General features: G+C 42.4%; 1 protein-coding gene across 3 annotated transcripts; it reads left to right on the forward strand.

Annotated features, from left to right (window-relative positions):
* Positions 1-1701: 1701 nt before the first annotated feature.
* COASY (Coenzyme A synthase) lies at positions 1702-19792 on the forward strand. 3 transcript variants are annotated; one of them, XM_039333105.1, is made up of 10 exons: positions 1702-1830; positions 3498-4165; positions 5110-5324; positions 7357-7488; positions 8464-8653; positions 9650-9714; positions 10179-10263; positions 10887-10984; positions 19004-19150; positions 19274-19792. In XM_039333105.1, the coding sequence occupies exons 2-10, from the start codon at positions 3499-3501 to the stop codon at positions 19319-19321; spliced, it is 1647 nt and encodes a 548-aa protein (XP_039189039.1). In that variant the 5' UTR covers positions 1702-1830; position 3498; the 3' UTR covers positions 19322-19792. The 3 variants fall into 3 exon arrangements, with proteins under 3 accessions (XP_039189039.1, XP_039189040.1, XP_039189041.1); XM_039333106.1 differs by lacking the exon at positions 1702-1830 and adding an exon at positions 1882-2047; XM_039333107.1 differs by lacking the exon at positions 1702-1830 and adding an exon at positions 2142-2163.

Below are 19792 nucleotides of genomic sequence, written 5' to 3' on the forward strand. Positions count from 1 at the left end.
TATTTTATTGCTAGTTACTTTAAATGTCAGATGGGTAACAAGGAATATCTGTAATAAATAAAACATTTGGTTTTGAATATAAGGAACTGAGTTCTTTGGCTCAAGTAGAGTTTCTCTGGGGGACTGCAGATACCAAGAAAAAAGGAATGTAAATAAAAGGAACTTTTTCTCCATAGCTATAGATCTTTGGAGCAGGATGGGTTTTGATCTGTTGTTGTTTCTATTATCTCAAAATGATCCCTGGGAAATGTCACCTAGGTTTAAGTCCATTCAATGTGCCTAAAAAGCATAAACGTGAGCTATGTAAATGTTGAAATCTCTCTCTCTCTCTCTCTCTCTCTCTCTCTCTCTCTCTCTCTCTCTCTCTCTCTCTCTCTCTCTCTCTCTCTCTCTCAGCAGGGAGGATAAAGGATCTGTCTAGCTTTGACAAGAAACAATACAGTAGAATTCAGGAAGATAGGCTTATATTAAACATTAGGAAGCACTCAAAGAGCAATTACACACAGCCCTCGTAGAATCTCACTTTGTACACATACAATATTCTTGTTTACTTAAATGCTTTTTTGGCACTCTAAAAAGCACATGGCCTTCAATGGAAGCAACAGATTGAAAATGATGTGTTCAAGAGTTGCTGTAGTGATAACTACATATAGCAACATTTATTTATTAAAGATTTACACTAAGGCTGCCCAGTGCAAAATGTATGACTCCGAAAAGCATACAGCACAAACACAATAAAAAAACAAAACCATACAACAAACAATGTATATAAAAAGGCAACCGAGAACGCAACAAAAGGTTCTCAAGTGGGACTCCTCTCAACTGACGCCTAATGCATGGGAGAAGACCTAGATCAATGGTGGTGAACCTATGACATGGGTGCCAGAGGTGGCACTCAGAGTGCTCTCTGGGCACACGTGCCGTCACCCTAGTCCTAGGCCTTCAGCTGGGTTTTATAAAACCTTTTCGCTTTAGGCCTCCACCACCATGTGCAAAAAAAAAAAAAAGGTTCAGTCAATTTCAACTTCTCGCGGGAAAAAAAATCTTGCAAAGTTGGAGTTGATTGAACTTTTGAGTCCCATCCAGTCGTCTGTTACCACCGTAGCCATGCCTACCCTATGGGCCATGCCCACCCAATGGGCACTCGAAGATGCAAAAGTGGGTTTTGGCTTGCAATTTGGGCATTCAGTCTCTAAAAGGTTCACCATCACTGACCTAGATCTTAACAGGTGTATCAGGGCAAACCCCATAATTACCTGCTGTTCTGCTATCTTATGAACCAATTGAAGCTTCTGAATCTCTCAATTTCGGCAACTCTAAAATGCATGGACTATCTCCCAGAATCCTCCCCCTTAGCTTGCTCGCGAGGAATTCTGGAAGATGAAGTCCATACATCTTCAAGCGGCTAAGGTTGAGAAAGATTTCTGAATGGTTTTCACGGGTGGTCTCATATAGAATGCCTGGCAATATTGTGGTCACGGGAGGTGACCATGAGCATGGAATTCTGATCCAGGAGAAGACAGGAAGAGGGCTTCCTTCAAATACTACGATCCCTTGCCAAAACAGTTGTGAGAACTGGAATTGGGCTCAAATTTTGGCATTCTCTAGTCTGGACGAACCCACAGGATCGAAGTATTAGCAACACACACTTCTTCCTTCTATCATCATCAACATCAGCCAAAGGGATCCGCGTCCTTTAAATCCCTCCCCCTCGAGATTAACTTTCCACTCGGGGGCTATAAATATTTTCCTTCTAGCGACGAGGATCGCTTCCAGTTTATGCAGAGACACTTCCGGGTCGGTGTTGACTTCGCTGAGGTTGCCTATCAGGTGAGTAGGCGGGAGGTGCTCTTTCTTTTCCTTCTTGGGGAGGGGGGGTTATACTACTTAGAAGGTGGAGGAAGACATGCCACCAGTCCCGTGGGGTTGCAGGGCAGCGGGAGAGAGGCATGGTTGAGGGGAGGAGAGCTATAATTTCGCGTGCTCTTTTCCAGCGACGGAACCTGGGTTAATTGACACTTTGTCCGCAGGTTTTCTCTTACTGCAGGTCCGCGAATGAGCAAATGTAGCTTATTCTCCTAACTCTCCTTTCCCAAGCCTGGAGCTGTTTGTTGCACTAAAAAAAAAAAAAAAGCAGGAAAGGTAGTTGGTCAAATATCAAAAGTAAGAACAGCTATGGTAGTATAACAGGAGAAGATGGGAGGCTAAAGAAAATGGGTCATGTATGGCTAAGCAACCTCCGTGCTCTAATAATCAAATCAGCCTTCCAAATTCTGTATGTTTGGTTTACAGCTGCAGAACGCCGAGCCAATTTCGGATAAACGCTGGAATGAGTCTCCCTCTTCCTCCCTCTCTTTCCCTCCCCCTTTCTCTCCCTCCTTGCCTTCCCCTTTTTTTGAGAACCACTTTGGTCTAGTGAGTTCTAATCCTGCCTTGTTCATGAAAATCAGCTGGGTGACCTTGGGCCAATCACTCTCACCCAATTCTCACAGGGTTGTTGTTATGGGGAACATAGGAAGATGTGTTTGATATGTTTAAGCACTGAATTATTTGTTAAAACAAATACAGGATAAAAATAGATAAAAATAAAAATGGTGGTTCAAATCTCCAGTCTCCTGTATTATATAATCTTTTGAGTAATTTAGGGTCAACTGCTGTTTCTGAACTTTAGGTGCTACGTATCCTTTATGTGAGAAAAAATTGGCAAGAAGGAAAAGTTGTTTGACTTCTTAAAGAGCAGGTTAAAAGAGTAACAAAAATAGAAATACATGTAAAAATATAATTCCTATGCAGTATTAACTTTACTACTAGAAGTGTATGTTGTTTTTTTCTGGAAATCCAAAGTAGATTTAGCTACTTTGTGTTGAAGCCTACTTTTTCCCAAGAAATACAAATGTATATATAACTATATGCAAAATTAAATCGCAGGCATTCATGGCAGTTATCTATTTAGAAGTCACTGTCATAGAACATTAGCTATACTAATGTGGAATATCCCATTGTATTATATCTACATAGTTTATTTTCAGTAGCCAATTCTATTGATATTTATACTATAGCAATTTAATATTTTAACTTTTGTACACAATTACATGAAGTCTCAAGAAGGGGAGGGGAGCTATTGAGCTAAAAATATGCTTATTAAATATTGCATATTAACTAATGTCAAATAGAAGTTAAAAATAAGCAAAAAGGAAATAGGCAGCATTGCTGCTTATGGACACGTTCTCAATTGTTACTTCCTCCAGCAAGTTCAAACATACTGCAATTTCATAGCAATCTTATGAAGGTTAGGCTGCAAGATAATATCCAATGCTAGTGTATAATACAGTCAATTAAATAGAAATTTTCTACTTTCCAATAAAAGGAATTTTTTTCTGGAGTTTACAGTGGGGTTTGTCATTTTAAACTAGGTGCTAATGACATAAAATCTTTGGTCATTATTTTGACTTTTCTTTTTTTGTATATATCTTCCCGAATGGTTCCTCCCCGGACAGCATGTCGATTTTCCGATCTGGTCTACTTGTTCTGACATCCCCACTGTCGGCACTTTCTCTGCGCTTAATGCCCATCCTTGCTTCAGCTGCCCGGTTGGTACAAGAAACCTTATATATTCAATTGCAGCCAGGACTCAGCTTGTCGGGTGCTACACAGCCCCGTTTCGCCTACATTCCTGCCACTTCTGAAGTACACAACCTTATCAGCAAGCTATACACTGATGCTGACATCCATCGTCATCTTGATGTCCGGATATTACTCACCAACCTTCTCAACCAAGGAGCTAACCCTCCAGAACTAGAATCTGTACAGAATCTTTCCAAGCCACCTGAGGTGGTGCTCACAGACTATGAAAGTGCAGATGGGATGCAATCAAATCCAATCAAACAACGCCTAGAATATTATGCCACCAGTTGTTACAGCTGTTGCCCTAAACTGAGGTCTGTTTTACTGTATCCTGACTATGAGTTACAAGATGATAATGGAGAACTGTCCCCACAAGAGGAGACTGAGAAAACAAATGAGCCATTGCAAAGTTTCTCTGATGTAGTTGTTGGAGGCACTTTTGATAGACTTCACAATGGTCACAAGATCCTTCTGAGTGTAAGCTGTCTGCTGGCAGAAAATCGGCTCCTCATTGGTGTCTCTGATAAAGAACTTTTGGAAAGTGGGTCTCTTTGAAGCATATATGCCTTTCTCCTGCAATACCATTTAGAGAAATTAGAAGTATTTGGGAACTTTTAGTCCAGATTTTTTGTACAAAACTATTTAATGCTGTTACTGGAATCAGGACTGACAGTCTAGAGGATAAATTAGACATGTGATGCTGATATTTAGAATTTCATATAATTTTCTGTACTTTACTGGAAATATTAGCTAAGTATATTTGCAGAATTTAAAAATGTATTGTTCTGCATTATGGCAGTTTGCCTTGTTAAATATGATATCATCTTAAATATGATATAACATCTAGGTTTGGTAGTGGTAGCTAACTTAAATGGATTTGTCTTTGTACTTTTTTCCATCCTTGGGTGTGTGTATTTGTGCATAGACACACACACACACACATACACACACACACACTTTGTTTTTGCCTTTTTTGAACTAAGCAATGTTATGCAAAGTTTAGAAAAGGTATAAGAAGTAGCAAGTCAAATAAAGATATAATAGAATAGGAAGTACAGCTAAAAATGGTTTACATCAGCATTATTTATTACACTGCTCTTATTGATAGCTTTTTATCCTTGCACCCTTCCTTAATTCCACCATAACTTTATACCACTTCAAATACTACCTTTTGTTTTTTAAGGAAAATGTACACGAATTTATTATTAACCCTGAGCAATTGTGATGAGAGAACTCTAAATTCAGTAAGTAAATCGTTAGCTTTGACTTGCACTTTAAGCAACTATGCTTATCACAAACTCGTGAGAATTATATATCCAGATCTGTTGCCTTTCCTCAATATGACTCTCTTAATTGTAACCTAAGGAAATCACAACTTTGTAGCACTATGAACTTTTCTCCTTATACTGGGGCATCATCTCAAGACACTGAGGAAGGATGGGCTGTGCTTTACTACAATTTCCTCTTATTTTTTTTCATCAACAGATAAGTTATTAAAAGAGCTGATCCTACCATTTGAAGAACGTGTGGCTCAACTTACTGAATTTCTAGTAGATGTCAAGCCTTCCGTGCAATTTGATATTGCTCCTCTATGTGATCCCTTTGGTCCATCAATTACTGATGCTAACCTGAAGTGCATTGTAGTCAGTGAGGAGACATTCAAGGGTGGTCTTTCTGTCAACAGAAGGAGGGCAGAAAATGTAAGTATGTGGGAACCTTTTTGCTACTATTGGGTTCAAAGTAACTGAAAGATCATCTAGGATCTGCCAAAACTTAAAGTCTTCAGAACACCGTTCTTCCTCAATTGCATCACTAGCAGAAGTACTTGGGCACTGCTCCCAGATTCTGGAATTTTCTACCAAGAGAACAGGCTGTGTTGTTCTGCCTGGAGGGAAAAATATATTGTTTAGAGGAAACTTTAATAACTAAATAGAGCTTGGCTCTACATTTGGAAATCCCAGCTTTCTTTTAGAAAATGTTTCAGTTATATAGTAAAGTGAAACCTCACTTTAGCTAGTTACAGTAACAGTTTTTTCATTTGGATTCCACTCCTATATAATAAGACTAGTATATGCTAATTAGAGGGTTTGGGGGCATTCAGATATTTGTTAAAGTTTTACTGCAGATTACAGTATGCTGTTTATATAATTATATAAATAGCAAACTAATTCAAATGAGGTATATTCAGATTTAATGGTGATCACCTTAATGGTGTTTATTTTGATTGTTATTCTGAGGTCATTCATTGGCAGAAAAGCCAGGAATTGTAAAGGCTCATATTGCTTCCTCAAATAACTTGAAGGGATTGCTTTATTTGGACCTCTGTAGAAGCTAAATAGCCTGAAAAAATTTGCATGGCCCATTATTTACTTATACTGCTGTGTTTAGAATTTTATTCCCAGCATAAAACAGGTAGAGAAATATAGAGCATGGCTCATTTCCATCCACTCACTTGCTTACTAAACCTGCCCCCCTCCCACCAGACAAGACTTCTTCTGCAAGCTTTTGTGAGTGTAGGAGACATAACAAAGGGCTTGATGGTAATCTCTGTCCCTACTGTAATCATCCATAAACCACTTTTTAAAATTTGTTTAAAATCCATCAGTTCCAGCAACCACTGTGGCAGCTAGTTCTAGGGCTTATGGTCTTTCCTCTGGAATTGCATACCAAAGATTAATGAAAAAGATTGCACATGCCTGAGATGTTTTTATTAAACATGTTCATTAGATAAACAAAAGCATGTTTATTATATTTACATTTTTATTAAATATGCTTTGCTTTATATTCCCTTAAACATGGAACATAAGCCAGTTTGTTGATCTATTTCACTTCCATACCAGGGTAGAGAAGCTGGTGTCTGGTCACTCAAGAGAACTAGAGTAGTATATAAAGGCTGCCCTAGGACTGGTGAGGCTAGTTATGAAGCCATACAGCTTCAGGGGCCTTGAATCTCTATTTAGTCTTATCTCCTGCACTTACAAGGTGGTTGAAGTAATAAAACTGATAAAAATATATATACTGCCTTAGATCATTGGAGAAAATACGGAGTGTAAATGTAGTAACAGCATATTAAAATAGATGCTTTTTACATCTTTTTGGAGCCTGTTACTAAATAGCAACAGAAGCCCTATTTCCACCTTTTTGGCTCTTCTAGTACCAGGTGGTTAAATAACAGTCTGCAACAAATTGATTAAATGACATTAATTTCAGATGTAGAGGGAAAGGGTTTTACAAGTAGTCCTCTATTTATAATCATAATTGAGTTGAGAATTACAGTCTTGGTGATTATTAAGTGGCAATTTACTTTTATGAGATTTTACAACCTTTTTTGCAGGTGTTGTAAAGTGAACATGGTATCATTAAACAAATCAATTTTTATCTAACGGGCATTTTTTGCCGGAAACTAAAAGTAAATAACAGAAACTGGCAAAAATGCCAGATATTGATGTCACAGGATAGTGGGATGCTACAACTGATCATAAATGCCAACTGGTTGCCAATCACCTAAAATGCAATCATGTGACTATAGGGGGAGCAGTGTGGCTGTAGGAATTCCTGAAGCATATGTCCATAAGCACATTTTGGAGGGGAGGATTTGTCATAATTTCAGTCACTAAGAGACCAGTCATTGTGAGGACTAGCTGTAGTGGTAGAATAATAGATATTGGTTGCCATATTATGTGGTATAATATGGAAAGGCAACTCATCTGTTTCCTAACAAATGTCTTACAGAACCTTTCTGAACTAGCTCTCCACAAAATCAGTCTGGCTGTTGACCCTCAACATGCCAGAAATGAGGAAGAAAAAATCAGCTCTTCTAGCCTGAGGTACAGACTTCTTGGAACGTTGTTGTATGTGCCTCAGGTAAGTAATATTTGTTTTAGCTTTTGAGTTGTATGGGTGGATGAACTGCAATTCTGTGTTCATTTGGTAGTAAGGCCTTTTGAGTGGAAAGGGACCTATTCCTATGGATTGCCATCTTTGCTGCTAGATTTTCTAAGAGATAAAAGATGAGTCATAGGTTAAGGAACAGTCTGAACATGCCTTCCAGTCTTCACTGTGAGCAAGTTCTTACTTGGATTGTCTCTGGCCTCTTCCTTTCTTCTAAGTAAAGGCTTTCCAATAGGAGAAACATAGAATAATAAAATTGGAAGGTACCTTGGAGGTCTTCTAGTGCAACCCTCTGCTCGAGCAAGAGACCCTATGCCATTCTGGAGCGCTCACAATTTCTGGACACAGGTTGTTCCATGAGGAGCTAGCTCGGTTCCATACTGGAAAATGATCTGAGTCCCGGCTAGGCAATGTAGAGGGACAGGGACATCTGCTAATACAGCCTGATAAGGATAATTCCAGCAGGCACTTCCTCCTCAGGCTACTCTTTGGTATCTACCTTCCTCTGGTACCTACCACGTCCCTTCACCTTCTCTTCACACTCCCTGCTTCACTGCTTCTTCAAAGCAATCTTTGCTATTAGCAAGCACTGAATTTTCAGATACAGTCAGGAGCTGTGGCTTATTCAGAAGAGACTAATGTTTTCCCTTCATCAAAAACTGGAGTGAGGGGAGAAGGATGCTTATAGAGGATGCAAACCCACTATGAACAGCCAAGCTCTCTGAATGGAAAGCACACTCTACAGGGAATAGTGTGCAGGACTATGAATGTAGCTCTACAGAAATGTAACAGGGCTGTATGTGGTGGATATTTATTCACCAGAACAGTGCTGCTATGAAAAGAAGCAATGGAAAAATGATAGCCGTGATACTTCTGTAATGTCAAACAACAGTAAACGTGAAAGTGAATATACATTATTCCCTTAAAATCAATTACTTTTCTTTTCAGAAAAATCCATTACTTTCTTCCACACCCTACATAATAGGGCTGACAGGTGGATCTGGTAGTGGCAAAAGTTCTGTGGCCCAGTATTTGCTTCGGCTTGGTGCCTTCCATTTGGATATGGACAGTCTGGGACACAACATTTACATACCAGGTGGTCCTGTATACGAGCAGGTGATAGAAGCATTTGGACCAGGTACGGCTGACTTTGGGGAAGCCATATTTTAATTCAGTTCATCCAAAAAACTGCTAGGGGAGGGATAGCAAGGGTTCTGCCTCAGTTTTTTCCTTCTCTCTTATCCTCAGCCAATCAGCTTTTATTACTTAAAGCCATGTATTCTTCCCATTTCCAAATTTATTCTCCTTGTTTTCTTGCCAAAATTGCATTTGTCCTCACCAGGCGAAGTTTATAAACGTGCATTGATGTCATAGTAGTTTGGCCCATCACTGGAAAAATAAATATGGAAGGAGAAAAACTGAGGTAACAAGCAGGCCAAAGGTGAAGCTGTATTGTATAACATACCGTGTATATTGAATTGCCACTTAATCTAGGTGAAAATATTTGGTAAAGTCAGTCACTCTTGGAAGGTTATGGTCAAGTGACCTTGGATGCTAGACTCCAGGAAAAATAACATTATTATTTACTACTATAGTTGGTTCTTATAGTATACCCATTTCTCCACAACTCAGCAGAGGTTATTTTTATCTGCAATCATATGCAGCCATCCAATAAGGTGACTTTCCAAATCTACTGCTGTCTAGAGAAGTTTGAAATTCTAGGATTTATTTATTCATTTACTTATTCATTCCATTTCTACACTGTTCACTCATCTAAGTGATTCCTATAGCACCAGTTTTTGTATTACCAGATTGGGAAAAACTGCAGGAAACTACCATAAGGTTTTGAAGTACTCTTAATTTTTTTTCTGGGGAAAATGTTACATTAGTATCCTTTTTGTACATTTGTCCAATGTTTTGAATCATAAATGAAATTATCAGTTTGGCAAATCTTGTGTTTCAAAAATGGCAGTGAAAACCAGTTAATTACCCTGAGAATTAGGAATGGAGATGGGAAGTCACCTGTGAATTCTGAAAGGGATTTGACTTTTGAGGGTCTCTTAGCACAAATAAGGGGAAGCTGCACAAGATTTCCTTCTGGTGTGTGTTTGGCGAATCCAACTCCTCTTTACAGATATTTTGAAAGAAGATGGAACCATCAACAGAAAATTGTTGGGAGCCAAAGTATTTGGAGACCAGGTAAAAGCTGCCTCAGTTTGGGGTAAAAAACTGAATTTCAGTATTGACATTCCTTCCTTTCCAATTGAGCATATTTGGTTTACCTTTGATTCACTGACATCAGAATGCCTCTCTGTTCCACCCCATTAACTCTGCCCTTTCACCTCCTTTCACAGCAAGGGGTTGTTTTTCCCCCCATTTGTGGGTGAAAGGTATTACTTGAGCACAGTGCACACCGGAAGAACCTCTCCCTGTGTACTAAATACAGTGTGGTCCTGAGACTGGGAAATTAAACTCTTAGAACTGGTGATGCTGGGATACCTGTTTGTATACCAGAGCATGTCTTGACCCAGTTCTGATTTGCATACCATACCTTTGGGATTGGTAGTGCACCTTGGAAATCCCCAGGGTTTGGTTTGGTTTTCATCTGTAGCAGCAGGTCATCTTAAATTTCTCATGTTGGCTTTCTTTGTTTCCTCTTACAGGAACAGATGAAGCAACTGAACAATATCATGTGGCCAGTAATGGCTCAAATGGCAAAAGAGAAGATAAAAGAGGCAGCCAACCAGGGTGAGTTCTTGGGATCTTGGCAAAACTTGTGAATAAGTTACATAGGTGCAGGATCTCCTTTTTTCAGAAAGATGAGTGGGTAATCTGTAAGAGCTATGCCAAAGGAGCTTTCCTAGCAGAGTCATTGTGACTTCCCTTATGATGGACTATCGTATGGTCCCAGCATGAGGGTTGTTCAGCTGTATAGCCTATGAAAACTGAGATAAGTATCATTTTATTTAATTTACAGGCCATCTAATTCCATCCCTAACATTGACAGCAATACGTGTTTTATCTGAGTTTAGTTACATTAAAGTTAGGGTTAGCCCATGATGCAGCAGTTATTATTTATATAGTCATTTGTGCCCCTGCTCTCTCAGTTTCAAAGATTTCCAGACAACTTGCAGAATAATATGATGTTGTTGCTTTGCCATCACGGCTTGCTTGAAAGTAACAAATCAGAATTTTACATTTGGATAATTTTATAAATTATCAATACATTTGTTTATTCTCCAGTATGAGAGAAGGGTTGACTGTGCCATCACAGTATTTGTTCATAATAAGCTATGATAGAAATTAAAACATGCTGCAATCCCCTCTTGATGCTTCTTTTACCACTCAAATTTCTATAAACTGGTCTGCAGGAAAGGCAGTGTGTGTGCTGGATGCAGCTATGTTGCTGGAGGCAGGCTGGTCAGAAATGGTGCATGAGGTCTGGACAGTCACCATTCCTGAAAATGAGGTAAGTATTGCTGGGTTGTACAATTCTTGCAAATAAAATCTCTCTCTTCCTGTTCAGTAGATGGCACTTGTCATGTTTACCCAAAAGAATAGCTAGTGCAAAGTAGTTAGATTTAAATTGGAGCATGCTGGTATTTTAGATTTTATTTCAGCCATCATAAAGCAATACAGTAGTTGTTTAAAAAGAATCCAATGCTGTGCTGTTACAGCTATGGGGCAAATTATATGATAGTCATTCTAAATAATGATCATACATGACATTTGTATTCTGTGTATGGATATTTGACACATACATACTGGAAAACACTGGATGTTTTTAAGAAGAGATTGGACAACCATTTGTCTGAAATGGTATAGGTTTCCTGCCTGAGCAGGGGGTTGGACTAGATGACCTCCAAGGTCCCTTCCAACTCTGTAATTCTGTTATTCTGAAAACTGTAATTTAGCTTTCAGTGATAGTATGTGCAATGAAAGGTAAGGTAGCTAAATAGATAAGAATAATTTATATCCAGATTTTTAAAAATACAAACCGGCTTGTATCACAAAATTAATAAACCACAATAATGAGGAAAATACCAGGATTAAAAAACGATAAAGTAAGAGTAATATAAACAGCTCAAATAACAGTATCACATTAAGAAATTAATATTACTATAGTTAATTCTCATCATCTGAAAGGTAATGATTTCTTAGCAAAAAACCCTTTTAAAAAAACAAAAAAATTAATACCATATATATACCTAAGAGCTACTGTGAGGAAGGGTATTCTACATTTGGCAATAGCATCCAAAGACACAATTTTTCATATCATAGTTTGGTTTTCATTTATTTAATTGCATTTCTGTTCTACCTTTTCACAAAGGCTCACTATAATAAAAAAAAATTCAAATTCAAGGCTATTCCAGAATTCTCTGGCACAAGCATTTCCAATGAGGCAAAAATATTGGTTCTTGAAGGTTTAACATTTAAATAATGTGGAAGACACCTCTGTTTTAACTGTTGTATGGGAAGTGAATAGGATGCTATGATTTTCATGTCTTGCTTATATAATTTACCATTAATATTTCTTTAGTAATTGCAGGAAGAGAAGAGTGGAGCAGTCTTAGCTGTGTTTTCCTTATGCAGGAGTAGCTAAGCTTCCTTCTGCCTCTGTTTTCAAGTACACATTTATTTGCTACCTGCTAAGGATACAGATAAGGCAGTTAAAAATATTTTCTCAGTTGAAGAGAAAGAGGAGCAAATGCGATGAGGGTTTTGTAGATTGTAACTAATAAATTTGAAGGATCAGCTTCTCCCACATGAGCCTATCTACATTCATTAGAATCCTTGCTCTGCTTTTGCTACCCTCAGAGGTATAGTTATGATGGCAGATTTATGAATACTGAACAGTATTCTAAATTGTCCAACTTTATACTTTAAGAATTGTAACTAGTTCTCTCCTTATTGCTAGTTTTTAAGTCTAGGTGACCTTATATGATCCCAATAAACATTACTTTCCCCAATACAGGAGATGGATAATCCACCAATGGGTTTTCTGTCTGCCTGCTCTTGAGACCAAGTAGCCAAACAAGCCACGCCCCCTCTTGCCAGGAGATCCAGTCTTAACTTGGTCTCCGCTCTTGCAAGACTTCTGTGACTTGGCTCTCAATCAATTGCAAGTTAGATAGGGAGGAGGTGCATGTGGGGGGGGGGAAATTTCCCATAAGCGGGGGGGAGGAATCCACAGCCAAGGGGGAGAAAATTCCCCAGTTTTGGCAGCAGGATTCCTCAAATCTTGTTTTCTTCCCTCCTGGTCGTTTTTGCATCCCTCGACTGACTAGGCCTCATTCTAACAGTGGCGGCCATTTTAGCTCCACGTGGAGGCCTATTCAGGCCTAACAGGCCTGACCATAGATATCAATACCACATGAAACACTGGTAAATCTCATAGCATGTGGGGAGAGAAATTTTCCATATTATCCTCTTTGCCTTTCACTCTTTCTTTCCCAGGGCCCTGGGGGGGGGGTGAGAAGGCAATTGCAGAGACAAATTGCTGCGCCTTTTCTCCTGCCCTCCCTGCTTTCCTTCCCCAGTTAGGGAAAGGATTACAGGCTCCTGCCTCGGATTCGGCCTGAATCCGATCTGCGGAGGCTGTAAAAGCAGCCCAAAGCCCTAGCTGACACCATTTTCTCAGCCGAATTTTTGGCTGTGGAATTCAGCTTCCCGGCTTCAGCAGCAACACAGGAAGCAGTTCTTCTTCCCCTCGTTACTGATTAATATCCATCAAGTGCACAGGCCTCATTGTTATAGCGGCGGCCATTTTAGGCCCCACGTGGAGGCCTGTTCAGGCCTAACAGGCCTGGTTATAGGCAGCTACATTGGTAAATAAGCCTTCATCACAGGTCTTTCCTATATCGGTTAGCCGCCAATTGAAATTAATTCCAATTGCTCAATTATTTTTGTATCTTGATTGAGGTTGCTTACAAATTTTTTCTTTCTTTTTTATTACTGGTGCACACTGCCTGGCCACCTAAGGCCTCCGGGCAGAGCCCAGAGAGTGGTTCCAAACGTGCCTTCGGTACCTGCCTCTCTTACCGTGACCATAGTCCAGAGAGAGGTTTTTTGTTTTTTTTTTTTGGGTCGGGTGGTCAGGGGAGCAGTCCTGGTATTTGCTCCAATCTCGCTGCCGCCAACTACTTGCCCGCCTGAGCTTTACCTCAGTGCTTCTACTGAGTTTGCTCAAGTGGGATGGAGGGATCACCGTTGCCTCAAACCTTGGGCACACCCTCTCCATCACCCAATTACAGCTGCACTAAAACTTCTGAACAGAAGGCGGCGGGCAAGTGCAAAGCCAAGACCAAACACACGCTAAAGAAGACATCCAAGTTGGCGGACAAGCAAGCCAGCCGTAGGCACCAGGCTCTGGAAAAGAGTTCTCCAGAGCACAGAGGCAGGCTCAATTGGAAGGGGATCAAATGGCGGCCACCGAAATGGAACTTCCCTTGGGCCCATCAACATCACATCAAGGGGTGTGGTCATTCCCGGGAATGCCGGTAACACTGGGCTCACCCTCTACATCGGCTCAACAAGCAACACCAGTCCCAGATACCATCCCTGAGTCCACATTCACGCCCATGGCCGCGGGACTCAGGGGTCCTGATATCGGAGATATTTTCTCCGATGGACACTTAGAGGCATTGTTGACCAAGGTTGTGGACAGAGCTTTGGCTCAACGCTCTGGTCACTCCGAGCAGGAGGCCTCTACCTCAACCATGCCACCCTGCAAGCTCCCTACGGAACCCCAAGCACCTCAGGAGCCAGTTTCTCCCGGACAATCCTCCATGAGTGGATACTCATCCCCTCAGGAGGAGGAGTATCCGGAAATTACTCTCTTGGAGGATGAGGAAATTCCCCCGGAGCCTTCTACTTCAGGGAGTCTATTTAATGCGGACAAATTCCTAACCATACTCCGCAAGGCCACCCTGACGGCAGACATGGGGACCGACCAGTTCCCTCAGCAGCAGGGAACAAGAGGTACCCCATCACGGCCGATTTTTGTTGAAAGGGTGGTCGCTGAACATCATGTCCCTTGTCCTGCCATGTTTCTGAAGGGAATCAAAAAGCAATGGGACACTCCATCTTCTTTCCCTTCAGTGAGTGGAATGAACAAAAAGCTGTTCACCACTGATCTCTTGGATGCTCTGGAAGTCCCCAAGGTGGATGAAGCCTGGACTCCCTTGGTTTCCCAGACCGCCATGGTGGGGGACTTATTGGAAGCACTAAAGGCTGATGACAAGAGGTGGGAGCAATCATTTCGTAAGACACATCAATCTGCAGCATGAGCCATCAAGGCGGCAACATGTGCTTCTTTTTTTGTCCGCTCCACTCTCTTATGGTTGCAACAACTTCAGGCCAGGGTCCCAATTGTGGACATGCGCACTCATCAGGACTGGCTAAGATGGTAGCAGCCACAGAATATGCGGCAGACGCTTCACTCCAGTCAGCCATATTCTCCTCCAGGTCCATAGCATCCAACATAATTTCTAGGAGGATGTTGTGGTTGAAGTATTGGCAGGCGGAGTGGTGCCTAGCAACCGCTCCTTATCTAGGCAACAAGTTGTTTGGGGAGGCTCTCACACCTTATCTGGTTGAAGATAAGGATAAGCATAAGATAATGGGGCATCTAAACAAAAAAGCTGACAAACGGCCTGTGCCTTATTTTTGGAGAGAGCCCTTTCGTCAGCAGCCAGTCAACCCGCCAGAACATATACTCCTAGGCAGGACAGATCTTACGACCGTCCCTACGACAGGCAAGGGTTTCGGAGTAGACAGCAAAACCAGTCAAAATGGCCTTTTCGTGGGGCAGGCCGCTCCTACCAAAAGACCAAATGACTTCTGCTCCAATCTCCCAATAGGAGGAAGGTTGGCCCACTTTTTCCACCAGTGGGAACAGACTTCCACGGACAACTGAGTCTTACAGACCATACAGTTCGGGTTGTCCCTGGAATTCCGTGCAATGCCTCCAGATCGATTCACAGTCTGCTCAGTATCTCGAGATCCCAACAAACACAGACTCATACAGGAGGCCATCCAGCATTTACTGGACATACAAGCCATAGAACAGGTTCCGACAAATTACAAGGGCAAGGGGTTTTACTCCATCCTCTTCGTGGTTCCCAAACCCTCAGGAGGTTGGAGGGCCATCCTGGACCTAAAAAAATCTAAACAGGTATATAATATACAAAAAATTCAAAATGCAATCCCTCCAGTCCATCCTGGGAGGCATCAGGCAGGGCGACTTCCTAGCATCAATAGACCTCACGGAAATGTACCTTCACATTCCAATTCACCCGGCTCACCGTCGTTTCCTGCGTTTCTGTTACAGGGGTAACCACTTCCAGTACAGGGCCCTTCCTTTCGGCCTATCTTCAGCACCCAGGGTGTTTACAAAGATCCTGGCAGTGGTAGCGGCCAGACTGAGGAAAATCCCAATTTGAGTCCAATGCTACCTGGACGACATTTTAATCCAGGCAGCATCCTTACAGACAGCTCGGGCAGACGTGATGACCACCATTCACGTTCTGCAACAACATGGGTTCTCAGTCAACTTCCAAAAGAGTCAGATAACTCCATCCAGATTACTGCACCTGGGAGCCAGCATAGACACAGCAAACTGCATCTCTCCCAGGAACATGTGGTCAGCATCAAGGAACTGGCTCGTCAGGTATACAGGCAACACACAGTTCCACTGGTCTTACTTTCTCAGTTACTGGGCAAGATGGTCTCCTGCATAGCCGTAGTTCCCTGGGCCAGACTCCATCTGCGGGACCTTCATTGGTTCCTCCTTCCATACCAGCGTCAGAATACCAGCGCATCCAGCCACTTGGTCAAGGTTCCGGTTCACGTTCGAATGACGCTTCATTGGTGGTGTTCTCAGGCAGTGACCAAAGGATCACTCTTCAAGGAACCGGAACGCGTCACCATCACAACAGATGCCAGCCTGTACAGCTGGGGAGCCCATCTACGCTCTCATTTCACGCAGGGACGTTGATCCACCGCGGATCTGAGAAACAGCATAAATTGGTTGGAGTTCAGGGCCATCCACTTAGCGTTAAAACACTTCAAACATGATCAAAGATCATCACGTTCTAGTCCTCACAGACAATGTGGCGGCCAAAGCACACATCAACCGGCAGGGGGGCACCAGGTCAAAATCCCTCATGGCCGAGGCACGGTTTCTGTTCACCTGGGCAGAGTCCACCCTAGAATCACTTAGGGCGGAGCATATTTCAGGGGTTAGCAACAAACAGGCGGACTTCCTGAGCCGCACCACAGTGGACCCTTCAAAGTGGGGCCTACATCCGGACCTGTTCTCGGACATCTCTCGCAGGTTCGGCCACCCAGTTATCGACCTGTTTGCCTCACAGAACAATGCACAACTCCCCAGGTTCTATTCCCGTTATTTCCTTCCGGAGGCAGAGGGGACGGACGCCTTACGGACCCGGTGGCCACAAGGCTTACTTTACGCCTTTCCGCCACTACCACTCATTCCGGCGACCATCCGCAAACTAATTCACGAACGGGCGGAACTGATACTCGTGGCCCCTTACTGGCCACAGAGACTGTGGTTTGCCGACTTGATGAACCTGTCCCAGTCATCCCCATGGAGGATTCCTCCACATCGGGTTCACTACATCAGGGGACCCTCAGTCATCCGGATCCCCAATGGTTGCAGCTGACCGCCTGGCGCTTGAGTGCAGCATAATGGCACAAGAATCATTTTCATCTCGAGCCATCATAGTGATTCAGGCTGCACGCCATCCTGCGACCAATCGCATCTATGATTCCACTTGGAAGAATTTTTGCCTTTGGTGTAGGAGGCGACAACTTGTCATCTCCAAATTAACCATCCCCCAAATAGTGGAATACCTGTTGGATGGACTGGACAGAGGCCTTGCCCCTGCAACTATTCGCAGACAAGTAGCGGCACTGTCCACTCTTCTTTCATGTCAGGATTCTGTCCCCTTGGCTCACCATCCCAGGATTTGTGCCTTTATCAAAGGAGCATGCAACACCAGACCTCCTGTTGTTCACAGGTACCCAACTTGGGAGTTGCCGAGGATTCTCCGTGCCCTCACAATATCACCATCTGAGCCTCTGGGAACCATTTCCTTCAGACACGTGTCCGTAAAGGTGGCGTTCCTGACAGCCATTACATCAGCCAGACGGATATCAGAAATGGCGGCCTTATCGGTCAGGAATGACCTCTGTGTTTTCCATAGTGTCAGGGTTGTCCTACGTATAGATCCTTCGTTCGTCCCAAAGGTAAATTCTCTTTTTCACAGATCACAGGAAATAATTTACCAAATTTTTGCCCAAATCCGAGTCATGACTTGGAGCAGCAGTGGCATACTCTGGATGTTCACAGGGCCTTGAGGCGGTACCTCAAGCGCACGGAGCCATTCCGTAGATCAGAAGCCCTTTTTGTATCATTCCTTTGGGCAAAAGGTTTCTGCGGGCACCATTGGCAGGTGGATCCGGCATTGTATAGGAGAAGCGTACCAGTCTGCTTCTCTGCCGACTCCAAGTTGTCTTACGGCCCATTCCACTCGCAGTGCTGCAACCTCTGCGGCTTGGGCCACTCAGGCATCCATTGAGGAGATTTGCAGGGCTGCGACATGGTCCTCGCTATCTCCATTTGTACACCACTACAAAATTGACCGTTTTGCTTCGGCGGACGCCTCCTTTGGTAGGAGGGTCCTCCAGCAAGTGGTCTCTGAGGACTCTATTCCGGCTTTATCTGTTCCCCGCCCATCGGGACAGTGAGGCTTTGGTATGTCCCATTGGTGGATTATCCATCTCCTGTACTGGAGAAGGGGCGTTGATCTTACCTGAATGCCTTTTCTCAGTACGGAGATGGAGAATCCACACCCACCCTAGGGTCAGTTAGGCCGATATTAGGGAATTGAGAGCCAATACCTCGTCCATCTTCGGCCACTTTTGTCCTCGTTAAGAGTGGATCTCTAGCAAGAAGGGGGCGTGTCAAGTTTGGCTACTTGGTTTCAAGAGCAGGCAGACAGAGAAAACCCATTGGTGGATTCTCCATCTCCGTACTGAGAAAAGGCGTTCAGGTAAGACCAACGCCCCTTTTTTTAAATAAGCACATTTACTTTATTTTAAAAAAGTATTTAAAAGATTTATATGGTCATCCATCTTGTGGCATACAACAGTAATAAAAAAACAAATAGCAACACTACAAAAAAAATAAGAAAAAATAGGAATATACATAATCAATTATACCCATTCATCTGTACAATTCTGGTGCTTCAATCTTACCATCCCAGCGCCAGGAGGGAAAGCCAGCTGTTCATGACTTTCCAGAAGATTAAGAGGATAGAGCCTCCTGGATATCAAGGGAAAAGATGTTCCATAGGGCAGGAGCTGCCACGGAACAGGCATGCTTCCTAAGCCACGCTAGAAGGCGTTGTTTAAGAAAGGGATCTGCCTGCTCTACCTCTTCTATGTCTCTGTTTCTTTCAAGGCCATAAGACGCATCATGGAGAGAGATGGCCTAAGTTCAGATGCTGCCAAACTGCGGATACAAAGCCAAATGCCTAACAGCCAGCGTGTGAAGCAGTCACATGTAGTCCTTTGCACAATGTGGGAGCCAGAAATTACACAAGAAATGGTAAGAAAAACATAATAGCTGCAAATGAGTAAAGGCAAAATCTTATGGATCTGTTAAATGGATTTTCTTTGGAGAGTCGTCCCCGATATGCTTATTGAATAATCCCTCTATCCATTTTTGCAGGTGGAAAAAGCTTGGGCTCTGCTTCAGAAACGCATTAAACTGAAATAGACTCATGAACTGAGATGCGATCACCTCTTCATTCTGCCCCCTCAGTGCTGCCAGTATGGAAAAGTGTGCACCCATCAGGAGTACCCATTCTAATGAGGGCAGAAGTTGAGGGAGAGATAAAGGAAACAGAGTTCCAAACACTTGGTGTGTGGGGGGGTGATATTCCCTTTGATCTTTTTTCCATTTGAAAAAAGTTCAGGGAGAAGCATGAAGTAACTTTTGTATGTCATAGGATTTGATATTTTTTTTTATTCAGTTGGAGTACCTGCTGAGCAGGAAGGAAAAGACGCTGTTATGTGAAGCCACTGATGTTACATGTTTTTGTTGGGAGCAATTTTATTAATGCTATTACCATAACAAAAGAAGAAAATTCAGGGTTACATAGGCATGGCATAAGTGCTCTGTTTAGTCTCCACTGTTTTGTATTTGATATCCTTTATGCAAAAGTTACATATAAAGAAAGCAAATATA

This window comes from Crotalus tigris, unplaced genomic scaffold (genome assembly GCF_016545835.1).
Source record: "Crotalus tigris isolate CLP2741 ecotype Arizona unplaced genomic scaffold, ASM1654583v1 scf7180000024472.5447098, whole genome shotgun sequence".
Lineage (NCBI taxonomy): Eukaryota > Metazoa > Chordata > Lepidosauria > Squamata > Viperidae > Crotalus > Crotalus tigris.